We start from the raw sequence: 13,504 nt of genomic DNA, 5'->3' as shown, positions 1-13,504 counted from the left end.
TGCAAAAATCCAGCATGATTGGCACTTATTAGAAGAACTCGCACATTTAAAAATGTTCAACCTTCATATATAAGCCATAATAAATAGGAAGAGAATAGTTGAAATAGATTAATGAAATATAAACTGAACACATTGACCACAAAGATATTCATAATTGCTGCTACAGATCAAAGTAGTCTCAGACAGAATAAGCACAGCAGAGATCAGGCAGTATGAACACAAAGAAGGGGAAACAAGAAAAGGCTAACAAGTTTAAACCAGAATGAAGCAGGATCACGACGTGATCTATAATATACATACCAGGAATTCACAGCATCGTTTCATCTTCAGCATTAAACGGGTTCACAATTTTTTAGAATGTTGTACTTGCACAGAGGACATGTTGCATTCATCTTCAGCCATTTTGTGATACACGCATAATGAAAATGGTGATTGCATGGAAGAGCATGAAGCTCGGCTCCGTCCTCGTAAGGACTAAGGCATATACAGCACTCCTACAACAAAGATCATAAAGATGATTAAGGATTTAGAAAGAAAACTGATTCAACCAAGAGGAGAAAGATCATTTCTGAATAACAATAAACGAGTTCACTTTACCGCATCCTCGCGTAATAGAACACGCTCAGTCGTTAAGTTTCTGCTGCTAGATTCGACGGGAACCATCAAACCATCCCCGGAAGAAGGCTCATTGGACACTTGATATCTATACTTAGGAAGCATACTTAAATCAGCATCGGTTGCACCTTCCTGTTGAGATGTGAGGGGGAAAGGAAGGAAGGAAAGAAAGAAGTTAGCAGGTTTCATGGGGCCTGAATTTGGCTAACATCTCTGTGTGGCAGCCATGAAACAGGGATTTCCTCTTACCTGGCCTGCAACAGCATAAAGAATAGCTATAATGCAAGGCAAGCAGCAACAGAGAGCAATTCCAATCAAACATGCCAAAACAACACAAAAGATGGCAAAGAACACATCAAATGCCAGAAATACCACAGCCAACCTGCATAAACTCAGAATTAGAAACAGATAAATGATGCATGTCCCCCCCACCAACCAGAATCACGATGGTTCAAAATCATACCAGTATAAAGATGGAGCATTCTGCATTAGGATGTTACCCCCAGCCACGACCCAGTAAAAGCCAAACAACCACCAAATTAACGATATCAGGGTGTTCACTGACTCGCATCTTTTGGCAACACTGCTCATCCACCACCAAGTCAATTACATGGTAATGACTTATAAATCATCAAATCAGGAATCTATAACTGATCCTGACCAATTTTACTCACTCATTCATTCAATCAATACAACATTTAAAATCAGAAAAGCTATCCACTGCCTTGTAATTCAATCAAAACCAAGTTCAGACCCATATCAAATTTCAGTAAAACTAAGCAATGTTTGAGTTGACGACGGTCACAACTTTATATAGCAGAGAGAATTGAAGTTTTACTCACCCGGAGAGATTCCAGGGGGTACCATCTTCTTCATCGCTTTCATTAGCTACATATGCATTATGCTGCATCTCCATATCCCTAGCCCTCCTCGCATTCCTCCTTCTGAATTCAAACCACACAAGCACAGCGTGCACCAAGCATTGAGCCGCATAAACGACAATCCAAAGCCGAATTGGCGTGTTAGGTTTTTCATCGGCCGAGTGAATAAGCACACCCAGAGAAACGAAAACGAAAGCCAAATTCCACATAATGTCAAGAGCCACCACCGGCTTGGAATACCCCCAATCGATGCGGCGCTCTTCAAGTTCACGCGCCGCTGTCTCCCGGACCACCATAGAAGTTCCACGGCGGCCAGTGGCGTGAGCGAAGAGAACAGCGAGGGGGCCGATGGGGGAAGTGGAGGCGTCAGAGTTAGAGGGAGGACGGGAGGGTAAGAGAGGGATCTGTTGGGCAGGCGCCTCCATGGAAGGAGAAGACATTGGTCGCCGGTGAGGATTTGATTGAATGAAATTAGAAGGGTTATGAATTGGGGGCGTCTTGATTGAGAAGGAGAATCTTCTGCTGCTGGTTCGTGGGTTTAGAAATTGATGGAAAGTTCATGATCCCAGGGAGTATCTCGTCCATTCTTCACTTTGCTGATTCCAAAATTTCAATCCTGCCTTCTTCTTCTCCCCTCTCTCTCCCCATTCTCATCCTTTCTTTTTCCCTACGAAGGTTAATTTTTAGAATAATTTATATCAAAACAAAATGCTAATAATAAATAAATAAATAAATCCATTAAAATTTTGAAATCTATTCACCAAATAAAAACTAAACTCCCAGATGATTACGTTGATTGAGGGATTTCAATCAACTATAATGGAATCTTATTTGTAAATGGGAATCTTATTTGTAAAGAATTAACTGAAGAACAAGTATCTTCTCCCTAGTATTGAGAATTTCTAGTAATGTCATTTGAACTAATAAAGGTATTGATAGTATTAATGGAATTGATGAATTGAGTATTCAAGAAGTGATTGTGTTCATAAATGACACCCTAGTCTACTCTAAGATCAACAAGGATCACGAGATATATCTCCACATAATTTTGATCATCACGAAGGAGAATAGTTGGTATGCTAAGTTTTCAAAATGCGAGTTTTACCTACTACAAATGGTGTCAAAGGATGGAATCTCTATGAACCCAACTAATGTGAAAGACATGTCCTACCAAAGTTTCTTGGGCTTGATAGGTTATTACAAGTGATTTGACGAGATTTATTCAAGATATTCTCACCACTAACCTAGTTGACTCAGAAGAGTAGTTTCTTTGTGCAAGACAAGCTTTTAGGATCTTAAACACATGCTAGTGACAACCCCAATACTCACCGAGTCAATTGGGGAAGGTTTTGTGGACTACAATGATGCCTCTAAAAAAGGAGTGGGTATGTGCTAATGTACCATGGAAAGGTTGTTGTGTATACTTCTGAAATATTATGAGCAGAACTACCTTTCCTATGATTTTTATTAGTTGTAATGAGAAGACATAAATCTTCATAGGATCGCAAGAGCCTAAAGTATTTCCTCACTTAAAGCTAAACACGAGGCAACAAGGTTCGTTACAACTAGTAAAGGACTATGAACCACATGGATAAGGTGAATGTAGTACCCTATGTAGGAAGATGACCCACTCATTTGTGTTGATCACTAAATAATCATAAATAAAGTTAATTTGATTTAAGCCGAGGTAACAATAATGGTTGAGAAGGTCGTAGCTCATATGGCTTAACCTACAGTTGATCCAATCATGAGGCAGTGAATCCCTCTACATTCAACTGAATATTCGAGGGTGTTGTTACCTACAGCATTGGTGTAGTTAGGTAGAGCAAATACATTGTTAATTACCTCTGCATCAAAACTGACGCCTCGAACTACTATTACTACTACACTATGGTCACTATTTCCCAAATTGGTATAACACTCTAGTACACAATCAGCTAGCACAGATTCTCTTTCCAGGAAAAATATTTCCAGCTCATCCCCATTACCGTTGGCATGTTGTGGCTTGGTATGTTGATTATGTCTCCCCAGCAACCAGCAACCCTTATTCAGTAGAAACGCTCGCTCCTCTCTGCTTCTTTGCTGCCACTAAGGTCAGCTGGTGGTGACTCGGACTCAGAAGGTTCTGACGAGTCATGATCCCTTGAGGGTTCTCGTGCTTTCTTCTGGCTATCCCACAATTCAGATATGTCGGAAGGAAAAAAAAAAATAATCGGAGAGCTTCCTAAACTTTCTCCTCAAGGTTAAAAACAATATTAACAATTCTCCCTATTTGAAGTACAAAGTTTGGTCCACCGCCAAGTGACGTATGATCGAGCCTCTAGTCTCGATTTTAAAAGAAGGTTTTAGAAAGGTTTTAGAAAAGAGGGTAGAGAGAGATTTTTGAAAGAGACGTTCTATAAGCAAGCAAGAGAGAGATAACAACGGCTTACTAATCGAGCTCCATTTGATCTCGCAGAAGCGGAAGCTGAATCAGTTGCCGGCTATAATGTAGAAAGTCTACTAACAATTCTCCAATTCTCCAAAGGTTACTAAGTTAGTAACCGGTTGTACTAAGTTACAATTCTCCTAAAGTTACTATATAAGTTATTAACTTGTTCAACTAGCTCAAGTTTATTATATATAAGTTATTAACTTGTTCAACTAGCTCAAGTTTATTATATATAAGTTATTAACTTGTTCAACTAGCTCAAGTTTATTATATATAAGTTATTAACTTGTTCAACTAGCTCAAGTTTATTATATATAAGTTATTAACTTGTTCAACTAGCTCAAGTTTATTATATATAAGTTATTAACTTGTTCAACTAGCTCAAGTTTATTATATATAAGTTATTAACTTGTTCAACTAGCTCAAGTTTATTATATATAAGTTTTAACTTGTTCAACTAGCTCAAGTTTATTAGCTAACAATCTCCTTCGTAAATTTGATTTTGTTCGAGATTCTTCACTCCCCCGCATTTCTGCAAACTGAACCCTTGCTAGGGTCTTGGTTAAAATATATGCATGTTGCTCTCTAGTGCATATGAACTCCAAAATAATTTATCTTCTCAAAACACTCACGGATGAAGTGGAAGCGAGTGTATGTGTTTGCTGCGTCTGTGAAATACCGGATTCTTCATGAGTGCAATTGCATATTTGTTGTCAACGTAAAGAGTTGCCAACTTTAGTTCAATTCTAGTCACTTCGCTCAACAAATTTCTCAACCACAATTCTTGCACGATTTTGCAGTTGCTGCCATGAACTCGGCCTCGTAGGAAGATAGTACCACAGTTCAATTCTAGTAATATTTTCTTTGGTCCACTTCAATATCGAGGTAGTACGTGAATAACCCGAGATCATTCATCTCAAATTCTTTCATCTTTGCTGCTTGAATTCTTTGACGCCTTCCACACTTATACCAGTGACGATCAGGTCATCAATGTACACGCCAAGTATGAGTGTTTTAGTTTCATTGTTTCTTGTATACACTGCTTGTTCTTGCGAGCATTTCATGAAGTTTCGACTCTTTAAGCTCTTGTCCAGCCGTAGGTTTGATACCCTTGATGCTTGTCGTAAACCGCAAAGGGCCTTTGACAACTTGTACACTTCGTGCTCTTCAGCTTTGTGCACATGGTCGATCAAGATGCGTATCAACTTACAGACACAACGTGAGTAACGGGTACTAGAGCGCTACACTCCCCTCCTTTCCACTTTTTATCGTTGTCACTTTTTCGGTGACTTTGTTGGTGACAATATTTGTTTCGATGTTCTAACTTTGATACTTGGAACAAAGGGATCTTAACTTTTCAATTCTCTTTTGTTATTGTGAAAAAAAAAAACATTTTCTCATGAGTATTTATAGTGGAGAAAATACTAACTTGCTGTTTAAATTAAGAACTATGAACAATTCTTCCTAATTAAAGCAAAAAACTTGGTCCACACCCACAAAATTTTATCCAAAATTTGGTAACTACTACCAATTCTCCTATAGTTCTACCAAGTCTATTAATCATTCTCCTAAATTACTCCATAAGTTAGTAACTTGTTGTACTAAGTCTACTAACAATTCTCCTGAGTTAATATATAAGTTAGTAACTTGTTCAACTAGCTCAAGTTTATTAGGTCATAGATGATTCATCACGAGAGGTTTAATCTTGGGTGTCTCGAGGCATGATCTTGGGTGTCTCGAGGCATTTGCACCTGAATGGGGATTGAGTCTCTTCTGCTTTAGCATGAGCAGCCTTTCTAGGGGACCTCTTTGATTTTGACTTACCAATGAGAACTTACTTAGGTACGGCGGAGAAATGGGAGTTGAGAAGTAGAAATCTAAGAAATTTTGAAAGTTTTGGAGTGTCGTTGTATCACCCCTAATCCTCTCTTTTTCTAGAATATTTTCTATTTCATGATTGGACATTTGTGCTAGTCTGTTTGTTTACGGATGATATGGTATGGCGACTTTATGTTTAACATTGTACCTTTTGAGCAAAATGTTCATAACTTTATATTTAACCTCTTAAATCAGGAGGTTTTAACTTTTCAATTATTTCAATCTTTGCTTTATCCAACTCTATCCCTCATCTTGAAGCTTGTGCCCTAAAACATACCTTTTGTTACCATGAAATGACATTTCTTTCAGGTGTGCACCAAATGTTTCTCTATGCACATCATCTGTGACACTATTCCTAAATAAGTTAAAATGATTCTCCATAAATTGAGAAGTCATCCAGGAATACTTCCACAATTTTCTCCATCATGCCTCTAAAGATCGCCCATTTTAGCAAGTTGTTGAAGCTTGACACATTCCAATGACATCCTTCTAAAAGCTCAAAAGATTCCCTATAACTCAAGAATTCATACATGAATATTTCTATATTTTGGTCAAGATCCCCCCTCATGCTTTTTTTTAAAGGTTGCTAAAGCGTTACACAGCCTGAATGACATCCTTCTAAAAGCAAAAGTTCTATATAGGCATGTGAACGTTGTTTTTTTTTTAATGCACCAAACATATAGTGATTTGATTATATCCTGAATATCCATTCAAAAATTAATAATGTACATGTGCCTTCCATGCTACTCAATCCAACATTTGATCCATGAAAGGTAATGCAAGTAACATTTTCATTTTTTTTATGTCAATGATGTTCTTATGAGTCATCTATCAAATTCTCTTCTTTAGAGTAAGTTGTCTAGTCCTCTACTTGATAATACTTTCTATTTTCTTTTCTAAGGCAAAAAAATTTCTCCTATCTTTTGGATATTTGAGGCAAGCATTCATGTTAATCATTCATAATGTAATTGTGCCCCTTATATACATCTACTAAGGTTTTGATCACGAGTAAGAAATCGGAGGGAAAAATAAATTTGCCTACAAGAATCAATATATCTTCCATTTTAGGGTTTAGGGTTTATAATCTTTTTGTGCTAATCAAGGACTTATCTTAGTTTCTTGGATAATGAGCGAGACCATGGAGTCAAACTAGTAGCTATTTTGAATGTGCCCCTAGATCACACCCCATGAAAGTTCGAGAAGGTCACATGATCACTGCAAAACATGGACATGACATCCTACAAGAATCATGGCTAGGGATCCCCTAAAATAGTGTAAGGCATCTCATCTAGGTGAGGGAAAACATGAGGCTTGAACCTAACATCTTGTGAAGAAAAATATGATGTAGGACATGCCTCAGGAAGCACCGCGTGGTGGGAGATCATGGGTCACCTTAGACATCATTCTATTACCTAGCATTCTTTAATGTCATGATAATTTCAAGGCATGAAGTGTAATGTTCCTATCTTGTTCATATCCTTATCATTCTTTAATGTCATGATAACTTTAGGGCATGAAGTGTAATGTTCCTATCTTGTTCATATCCTTGTGCTAGATTTTGCAAAATTTGCTAGACATATAGGCTAGTATGAAAGAACTTCTATGTTGGAATACTTCAGGAAAGAATTTCTATGTTGGAATACTTCAAAAAGTTTTGCGAGCTAAGGTTTGTGCAAAAGTAAAGTTTTTATTCTCGTAGTTATTGTTTTCTTTTAATTTTTAATAAAATCAAAACGGTTTCTAATGCTTTCGCTACGTGGATGAAGAGTTCATTCTCTTCCCTGCCCTAAATCTTTATAAGGATCATGTTTCTTGAGGTAATGAGGCAAAACCATCAGACCATCGATTCTTATGGTGGGACTTTAGGGGTAGTTAATAGTTTCTCTCAAGTCTAGGCTTATAGCCCAACCATGTTCTAATGTACTTGGAAACTTGCGTAAGTCACTTAAGTGCGCATTTCTTAAGGCCCTTGAAAACATCTTAGAATCCTTATAAGGATATTTTGGTAATTTAATTCTCCATTTCTTGTTTTAAACTCCTAACGTATTCCAAACTCTTTGAACTCTTGAATAGCTTTTCATATTCTTATATATAGGTCTTATTTAAAACCTAAGGTCATTTGGAAGCCGTTTGTAACTTGAAATAGTTTACAAGTGTCCTAAGTGTATATTGGTCATTTTATCTATAATTTTTGGTTTAGCCCCTATACACGCTCCCATGGCCTTGATGACTTTCATAACCTCTTATATAATTGAACTATAACATATATAAAATCTCAAGTCTTTTGGAGTCCATTTGGTCACACCTTATATCGTTGAAAATAGGTTATATTATAAAATCTTAGATCATTCCAAGTTCATTTGATCCATAAATTAATGCTTAGACATGTTGGGGTCTTATGATCATTTAACCTTGTTCTTGGTTTAGTCACAGGTCATGAACAAATGTTACGTTATTCTAGGGACATTTTAGTCATTTAGCATCCTAAGCTTGGTTCTAGCCCCAAACATGATTCAATGATTCTAAAACTTAATATGGTCCTTAGAAATAATGGAATAAGGCATCTTTTACTATTGCATGACATTTGAAGGTCATTTGGGTCATTAACCGAAGGTAAGTTTCCTTAGGGGCATTATGGTCATTTTACACTGTTACTTGGTTTAGCTACTTAACCTTGTCTAATGACCACAAAGTTTCATATATAATCTTTAAATTCTATAATATACTTGGCATTAAAATTTTATGGGTAGCAGAGTTCATTTCGTGGGTTATATTAATGTTATTTGAATCCTGAGTAAATCGCTCGGTTTGGAGTCTTAACTTATGGTTCTTAGTGTCTTTCATGTTCCCTTAGTTCATAATTGCCTTAATATTCATACTCAAATCAAAATGATTTCGATAAATATTTCTTACGAAAAGTCAAAAATAGTTACTTTCCTCGATGTTGAGGTTTGGATCCTCAATTCTCAAACTTTCGGTATCCAACTTGCTCCCATTTATTTTTATTAGATCCATCTTTGAGTTCGATTTTAGGAACAATAAAAAAATCCCAATTGATCAAAAAGTATAGAAAAGTCAACATATGACTACTTTGACTTTGGGGCTTCATCTTTTTCCTTGAGTTGCTTGAATATCACGAATGCTGCAGACATTTTTTTTTTTAAATTTAAATCATTGGATCTAAAGACGTTGAGTCTTCTTTAAAATATTCAAATTTCAACTCAATTCAATTATTTTTTATTATTTTATTTACTTTTTATTTTTTCAAAAATCTAAATTTTTTAAAAAATATTGGTCATTTTTTTTCCTCTTAACCACCTTAAAATTCCTTCTCAATAAGTAATTAAAAATTCGAAAAGTTTCTTAAAAACTAGAAGTATGATCCTTTTCCAAATGCCTTAAATCCTTGTAATTATTTGTTATGGCATTGGAATTACTTCTTTAGAGCTCTTGCCCTAGCTTGAATCTCTCAATTTCTTTTCTTGAATCCTTAGACCTCACGGACTTACTTTCTTAAGCCCTATTCCAATCCCACATAAGCCATGAACATTGCATAGTAATATGCATAAGTCATTCAAAGTATCCTGAAGTCATAACACATTCCTTGAACATTCTAAAAACATCATGAATCTTGGCTAGAGAGTCATTAGGTAAAATGATCATGAATCCGTTAGGATTTATGCTCTAAAGCCACATAATTAATTATTTAATTTTTAATTGTAATTTTTATTATTTTATTACAATTTAATATTATTCATGGTATGAAAATCAAGGTTATTAATGTAATTTTAAATAATATGTGGTTGACATAAGAAGGATAGTATATGGATTGGGCTGAGTGTCTTGTCCTGGTAACACTATTGATACAACCCACTTTATGATCGTTACAAATGATTGGATCCAAATCATTGATGTGGAGACATGTAAGTGGAGGTATCCAATACAATGATTTTGTATAAGAATGGACCAAAAAAATATTTAATCTCTTTTTATAAATTCGTTAATTAATATTTCACATGATGATCATATACAACTCGATCTTAATCCGGAGTGAGTTATGAATTCCTACTTGTGAGGGTTTGTCCTTTAATTTACACGGGTGAGAATGACTTTTTTTAGTCGATTCAATAAGCTTGCATTTTGATAATTAACCAAATAGGGAGTTGTGAACATAATATCATTAGATGAAATTCATGAACAATGGGCCCCACCCTCTCATTAATCAGATAGAGACTTGAGTTATGATTGGATCATAACCAAATAGGAAGTTTGAGAACATAATATCATCGGATGAAATTCACTCGTGAAGTAAATGAATTATGATCTTAAGTAGTCATTTTAGGACTTAAACAATGGGGCCCATCCTATGATTGGATCATAAACAAATGGTTGATTAAGAAATCAATGGAACTTAGTTGAAAAATGTAATTACAGAGGTAAAACGGACTTTGACCCTGTTGTAATTATGAAAAACTCAATAAAGATTGACTTGCCAATAATGATTATATCAATGGGCACAGTACATAAGAGTGCAACAATAAGTCTGTAGTGGTGTGACCTATAGGTAATGAGTGGAAATTAATTAATTAAAAACATTGGAATTTATAATCTATAGGTGCATAAGATCCCTCCTTGCTAGCTTAGAAGGACCCATGAAAAATTTAAAAAGTTTAAATTAATATTTAATATATTATATATATTAAATATAAATAAATAGATAAAATATATTTAAGTCCAACGAATGTTAAATATAAATGAAGAAAATATATATTAATTTGAATAGTTTAAATTAATATTTAATATTAGATATATTAATATATATATATTTATTTATTTATTTATGGTGTATCATTAAATTTTAAATCAATTAATATATATTAATATATTAAAATAAAAATATATTTAAAATTTATATTAGAATTAAATCAGTTAAATATATATATATTATGATATTTTATAATATTTAAATATGATTGATATAAAATATTATTTTCTAATATATTAGTTATTTAAATATATTACCGTCTCGAGTTAGCTCAAGAACACACGAATATCTCCCACTTTCTTTAGAGATTGAAACTAAGAGAATTTGGTTCAAACTCTCTTTCTCCAATTTCTTTCTGATTTTCTTTCAAGAACAACGTTAGCCTTGTGTTCGGGTTATAGCAAGTAAGAATTTGTGGAATGTGAAGAACTTTGGGATTTTTTTTCCTATGGAACAATTATAAACATATTACTTGTATTTGAGTCATAGCAAGCAAGTTTTTGTTCTATTAGAGAAAGTTTGACTTTCAAATTTCTGTATAACTTAGACCTCTACTACAAAAGGCATGTGTTGCTTTGGCCGAGTGGTTAAGGCGTGTGCCTGTTAAGTACATGGGGTTCATGCAACGTAAAATAAAATTTTAATGTTGAATTACTTGCTAAGTACGTAAGATTTTCCTGTGAGAGTTTGAACTCTCAGGTGATGTGAAATTAATTTTAATGTCGAATTAATAAGATATTTGTATTTTTTTTCTTTTATATTTTTTAAAATCTATTATTTCAAATTTTTGTACTTTCACAGTTTTGTTTAGCTTACTCCTCTACTCCAAAGAACATGTGTTGCTTTGGCTGAGTGGGTAAGGCGTGTGCTTGCTAAGTGCATAGGTTTTCCTTGCAAGAGTTGAGAGGCGATGTGAAATAAAATTTTAATGTCGAATTAATAAGATATTAGTATTTTTTGTTCTTTTATTTTATTTTTTTTAAATCTATTAGAAAAAGTTTGAGCAAATTTTTGTACTTTCAAAGTTTTGTATAGCTTACACCTCTACTAAAAAGGACATGTGTCGCTTTGGCCGAGTGGTTAAGGCGTGTGCTTGCTAAGTACATGGGGTTTCCCCGCGAGAGTTTGAATCTCTCAGGCGATGTTGAATAAAATTTTAATGTCGAATTAATTAGATATTTGTATTTTTTTTCTTTTATTCTTTTTAAAATCTATTAGAAAGTGGAGAGTTTGATTGTCTATGTGATCATAAAACTTGGTAATTCCATTTAATAATGGAGGAGAACTTACATAAGAACGTTCTCTATTGTTGATTCATATCGAGAGATTCATATGGGACCCGGCCACATATCCCATTGTCTCCAATCATCATAATGTGAAATTCACTAAAAATTTAATTTTTTCTAAAATTTCTTATCCCTTTTTGGTCCTTCTATCCTTTCTTTTTACTATTTTGAAATTCTTTTCCCATAAATAATTAAAAACCTGAAAAGTTTTTTAAAAATGAGAAAAATGACATTTTTGCCCTGAAAAAGTCTAAGTCCTTATATTTCTTGCTCAAGGGTGGGTAAACCTAAAAGCCAAAGGATGAGAGAAAATGAAATCCTCAAAGGGATTAAGACAAACTTACCTATGGCATCATGAAAACAATTATGGGTGACACTCGAGGAAAAGATCATGTGACACCCGAGTAAAGGAGGGGTACATGAATGACGTGAGACGAATCTGAATGAGAGTACTTTTAAAGATATAATGACTAAGAAACTTAAAAGTTACGATCTTTACCAAAATTATGCACTTTCCTTTTCATGGTTCAACAAAGAAATTCTAAAATTAATTTTTTTTAGGTTGGATGACCTTAGAGAAATATTTTTAGAAAGCATATGCTCAAAGAATTTGTGTCACCGTCACTGTGTGGGGATAATCTTCACTCTTAGAAGTGAGAAACAAATAATGTGACCATGTTGCAGTAGAATGTTGGGGTCATCAAGTGCTAAATCCAGATTTCAAATTTTGGATTCAGAATCCTAATTTGAATCTTAGAGTGTAATATCCGAGGTTAACACGACATCAATGAAAAATAAAATAGTTAAAATAAGTTGTATAAGGAGGTAATCTAATTCTAGTCTTATCTCTTGGTTGATCCAAATTTTGTATAAGGAGGTGTTAATCTCTTTGATTCAAGGGTTCCTGCTTCAACAAAAGCTTGGGTCGTTGGCTGAGAATTATGGTTGCCTTATCACCGGGTTTCCCAATTTTCTTTATGGTTCTAGAAATTAGACTTCAAGATGGATTTACTAAAGAAAATTTGGAGCAATCGAATACCAAAAGCTCAAGAACTAAGGACCCGAATGTCAACGTCGAGATAAGTAGTCATCTTAGACTTTTCTTAAGAAATACTTTAGAAATCATTTGGATTTCATTATGAACCTTAATCTAAGTATGAATTAATGGAGAATCAAAGAAAAACACTAAAAATTGTGAGTTAAGATCCCAAACCGAGTGATTTGCTCGAGATTCAAGTAACATTAAAATAATCAACTAAATAAACTCTGGTGTCCATGAAATTTTAATGCTAAGCATATGATGGCATATTAAGATTATATATGAAACTTTTTTGTCATTAGAAAAAAATTAAGTAGCTAAACCAAGTAATGGTTTAAAATAATCGTAATGCCCCTAAGGTAACCTACCTTCGATTCATGTTCTGAATGACCTCCAAACGTCATAAAATTGTTTCAGATGCCTTATTTCGTTATTTATAAGGATTCGATTATGTTTTTGAATTATTAGATTATGTTTGAGGCTCGAACCAAGTTTAGGATGCTAAATGACTAGAATGCCTCTAGAGTAACGTATCATTGGTTGATGACCTAAATGATATGAGATTTTTATAGAATGGAATAAGGTGTAATTTTAAGGATATTCAAGAAG

General features: G+C 34.4%; 1 protein-coding gene and 1 non-coding gene across 2 annotated transcripts; one reads left to right on the top strand and one right to left on the bottom strand.

Annotated features, from left to right (window-relative positions):
- Positions 1 to 98: 98 nt before the first annotated feature.
- Positions 99 to 2,178, bottom strand: LOC111472083 (E3 ubiquitin protein ligase RIE1-like). The gene is made up of 5 exons (XM_023117781.1): positions 1,458 to 2,178; positions 1,079 to 1,198; positions 865 to 997; positions 598 to 747; positions 99 to 494 (listed from the first exon to the last, which is right to left on the bottom strand). The coding sequence occupies exons 1-5, from the start codon at positions 1,934 to 1,936 to the stop codon at positions 333 to 335; spliced, it is 1,044 nt and encodes a 347-aa protein (XP_022973549.1). The 5' UTR covers positions 1,937 to 2,178; the 3' UTR covers positions 99 to 332.
- Positions 2,179 to 11,632: 9,454 nt separating this feature from the next.
- On the top strand, positions 11,633 to 11,714 carry TRNAS-GCU. Its single transcript has one exon. It is a non-coding gene; the product is annotated as a tRNA-Ser (tRNA).
- Positions 11,715 to 13,504: the final 1,790 nt, after the last annotated feature.

Source organism: Cucurbita maxima, unplaced genomic scaffold (genome assembly GCF_002738345.1).
Source record: "Cucurbita maxima cultivar Rimu unplaced genomic scaffold, Cmax_1.0 Cma_Scf00064, whole genome shotgun sequence".
Taxonomy (NCBI): Eukaryota; Viridiplantae; Streptophyta; class Magnoliopsida; order Cucurbitales; family Cucurbitaceae; genus Cucurbita; species Cucurbita maxima.
Note: the sequence above shows the minus strand (reverse complement) of the source record. Positions and strands in the feature narration are given on the sequence as shown.

Coding starts and splice junctions, on each gene's coding strand:
- LOC111472083 (XM_023117781.1), bottom strand. CDS start 1,936: ATGTCTTCTCCTTCCATGGAGGCGCCTGCCCAACAGATCCCTCTCTTA. Junction 748..864: donor TTTATGCTGTTGCAGGCCAG/GTAAGAGGAAAT, acceptor ACATCTCAACAG/GAAGGTGCAACCGATGCTGA. Junction 495..597: donor TTCTATTACGCGAGGATGCG/GTAAAGTGAACT, acceptor TCTTTGTTGTAG/GAGTGCTGTATATGCCTTAG.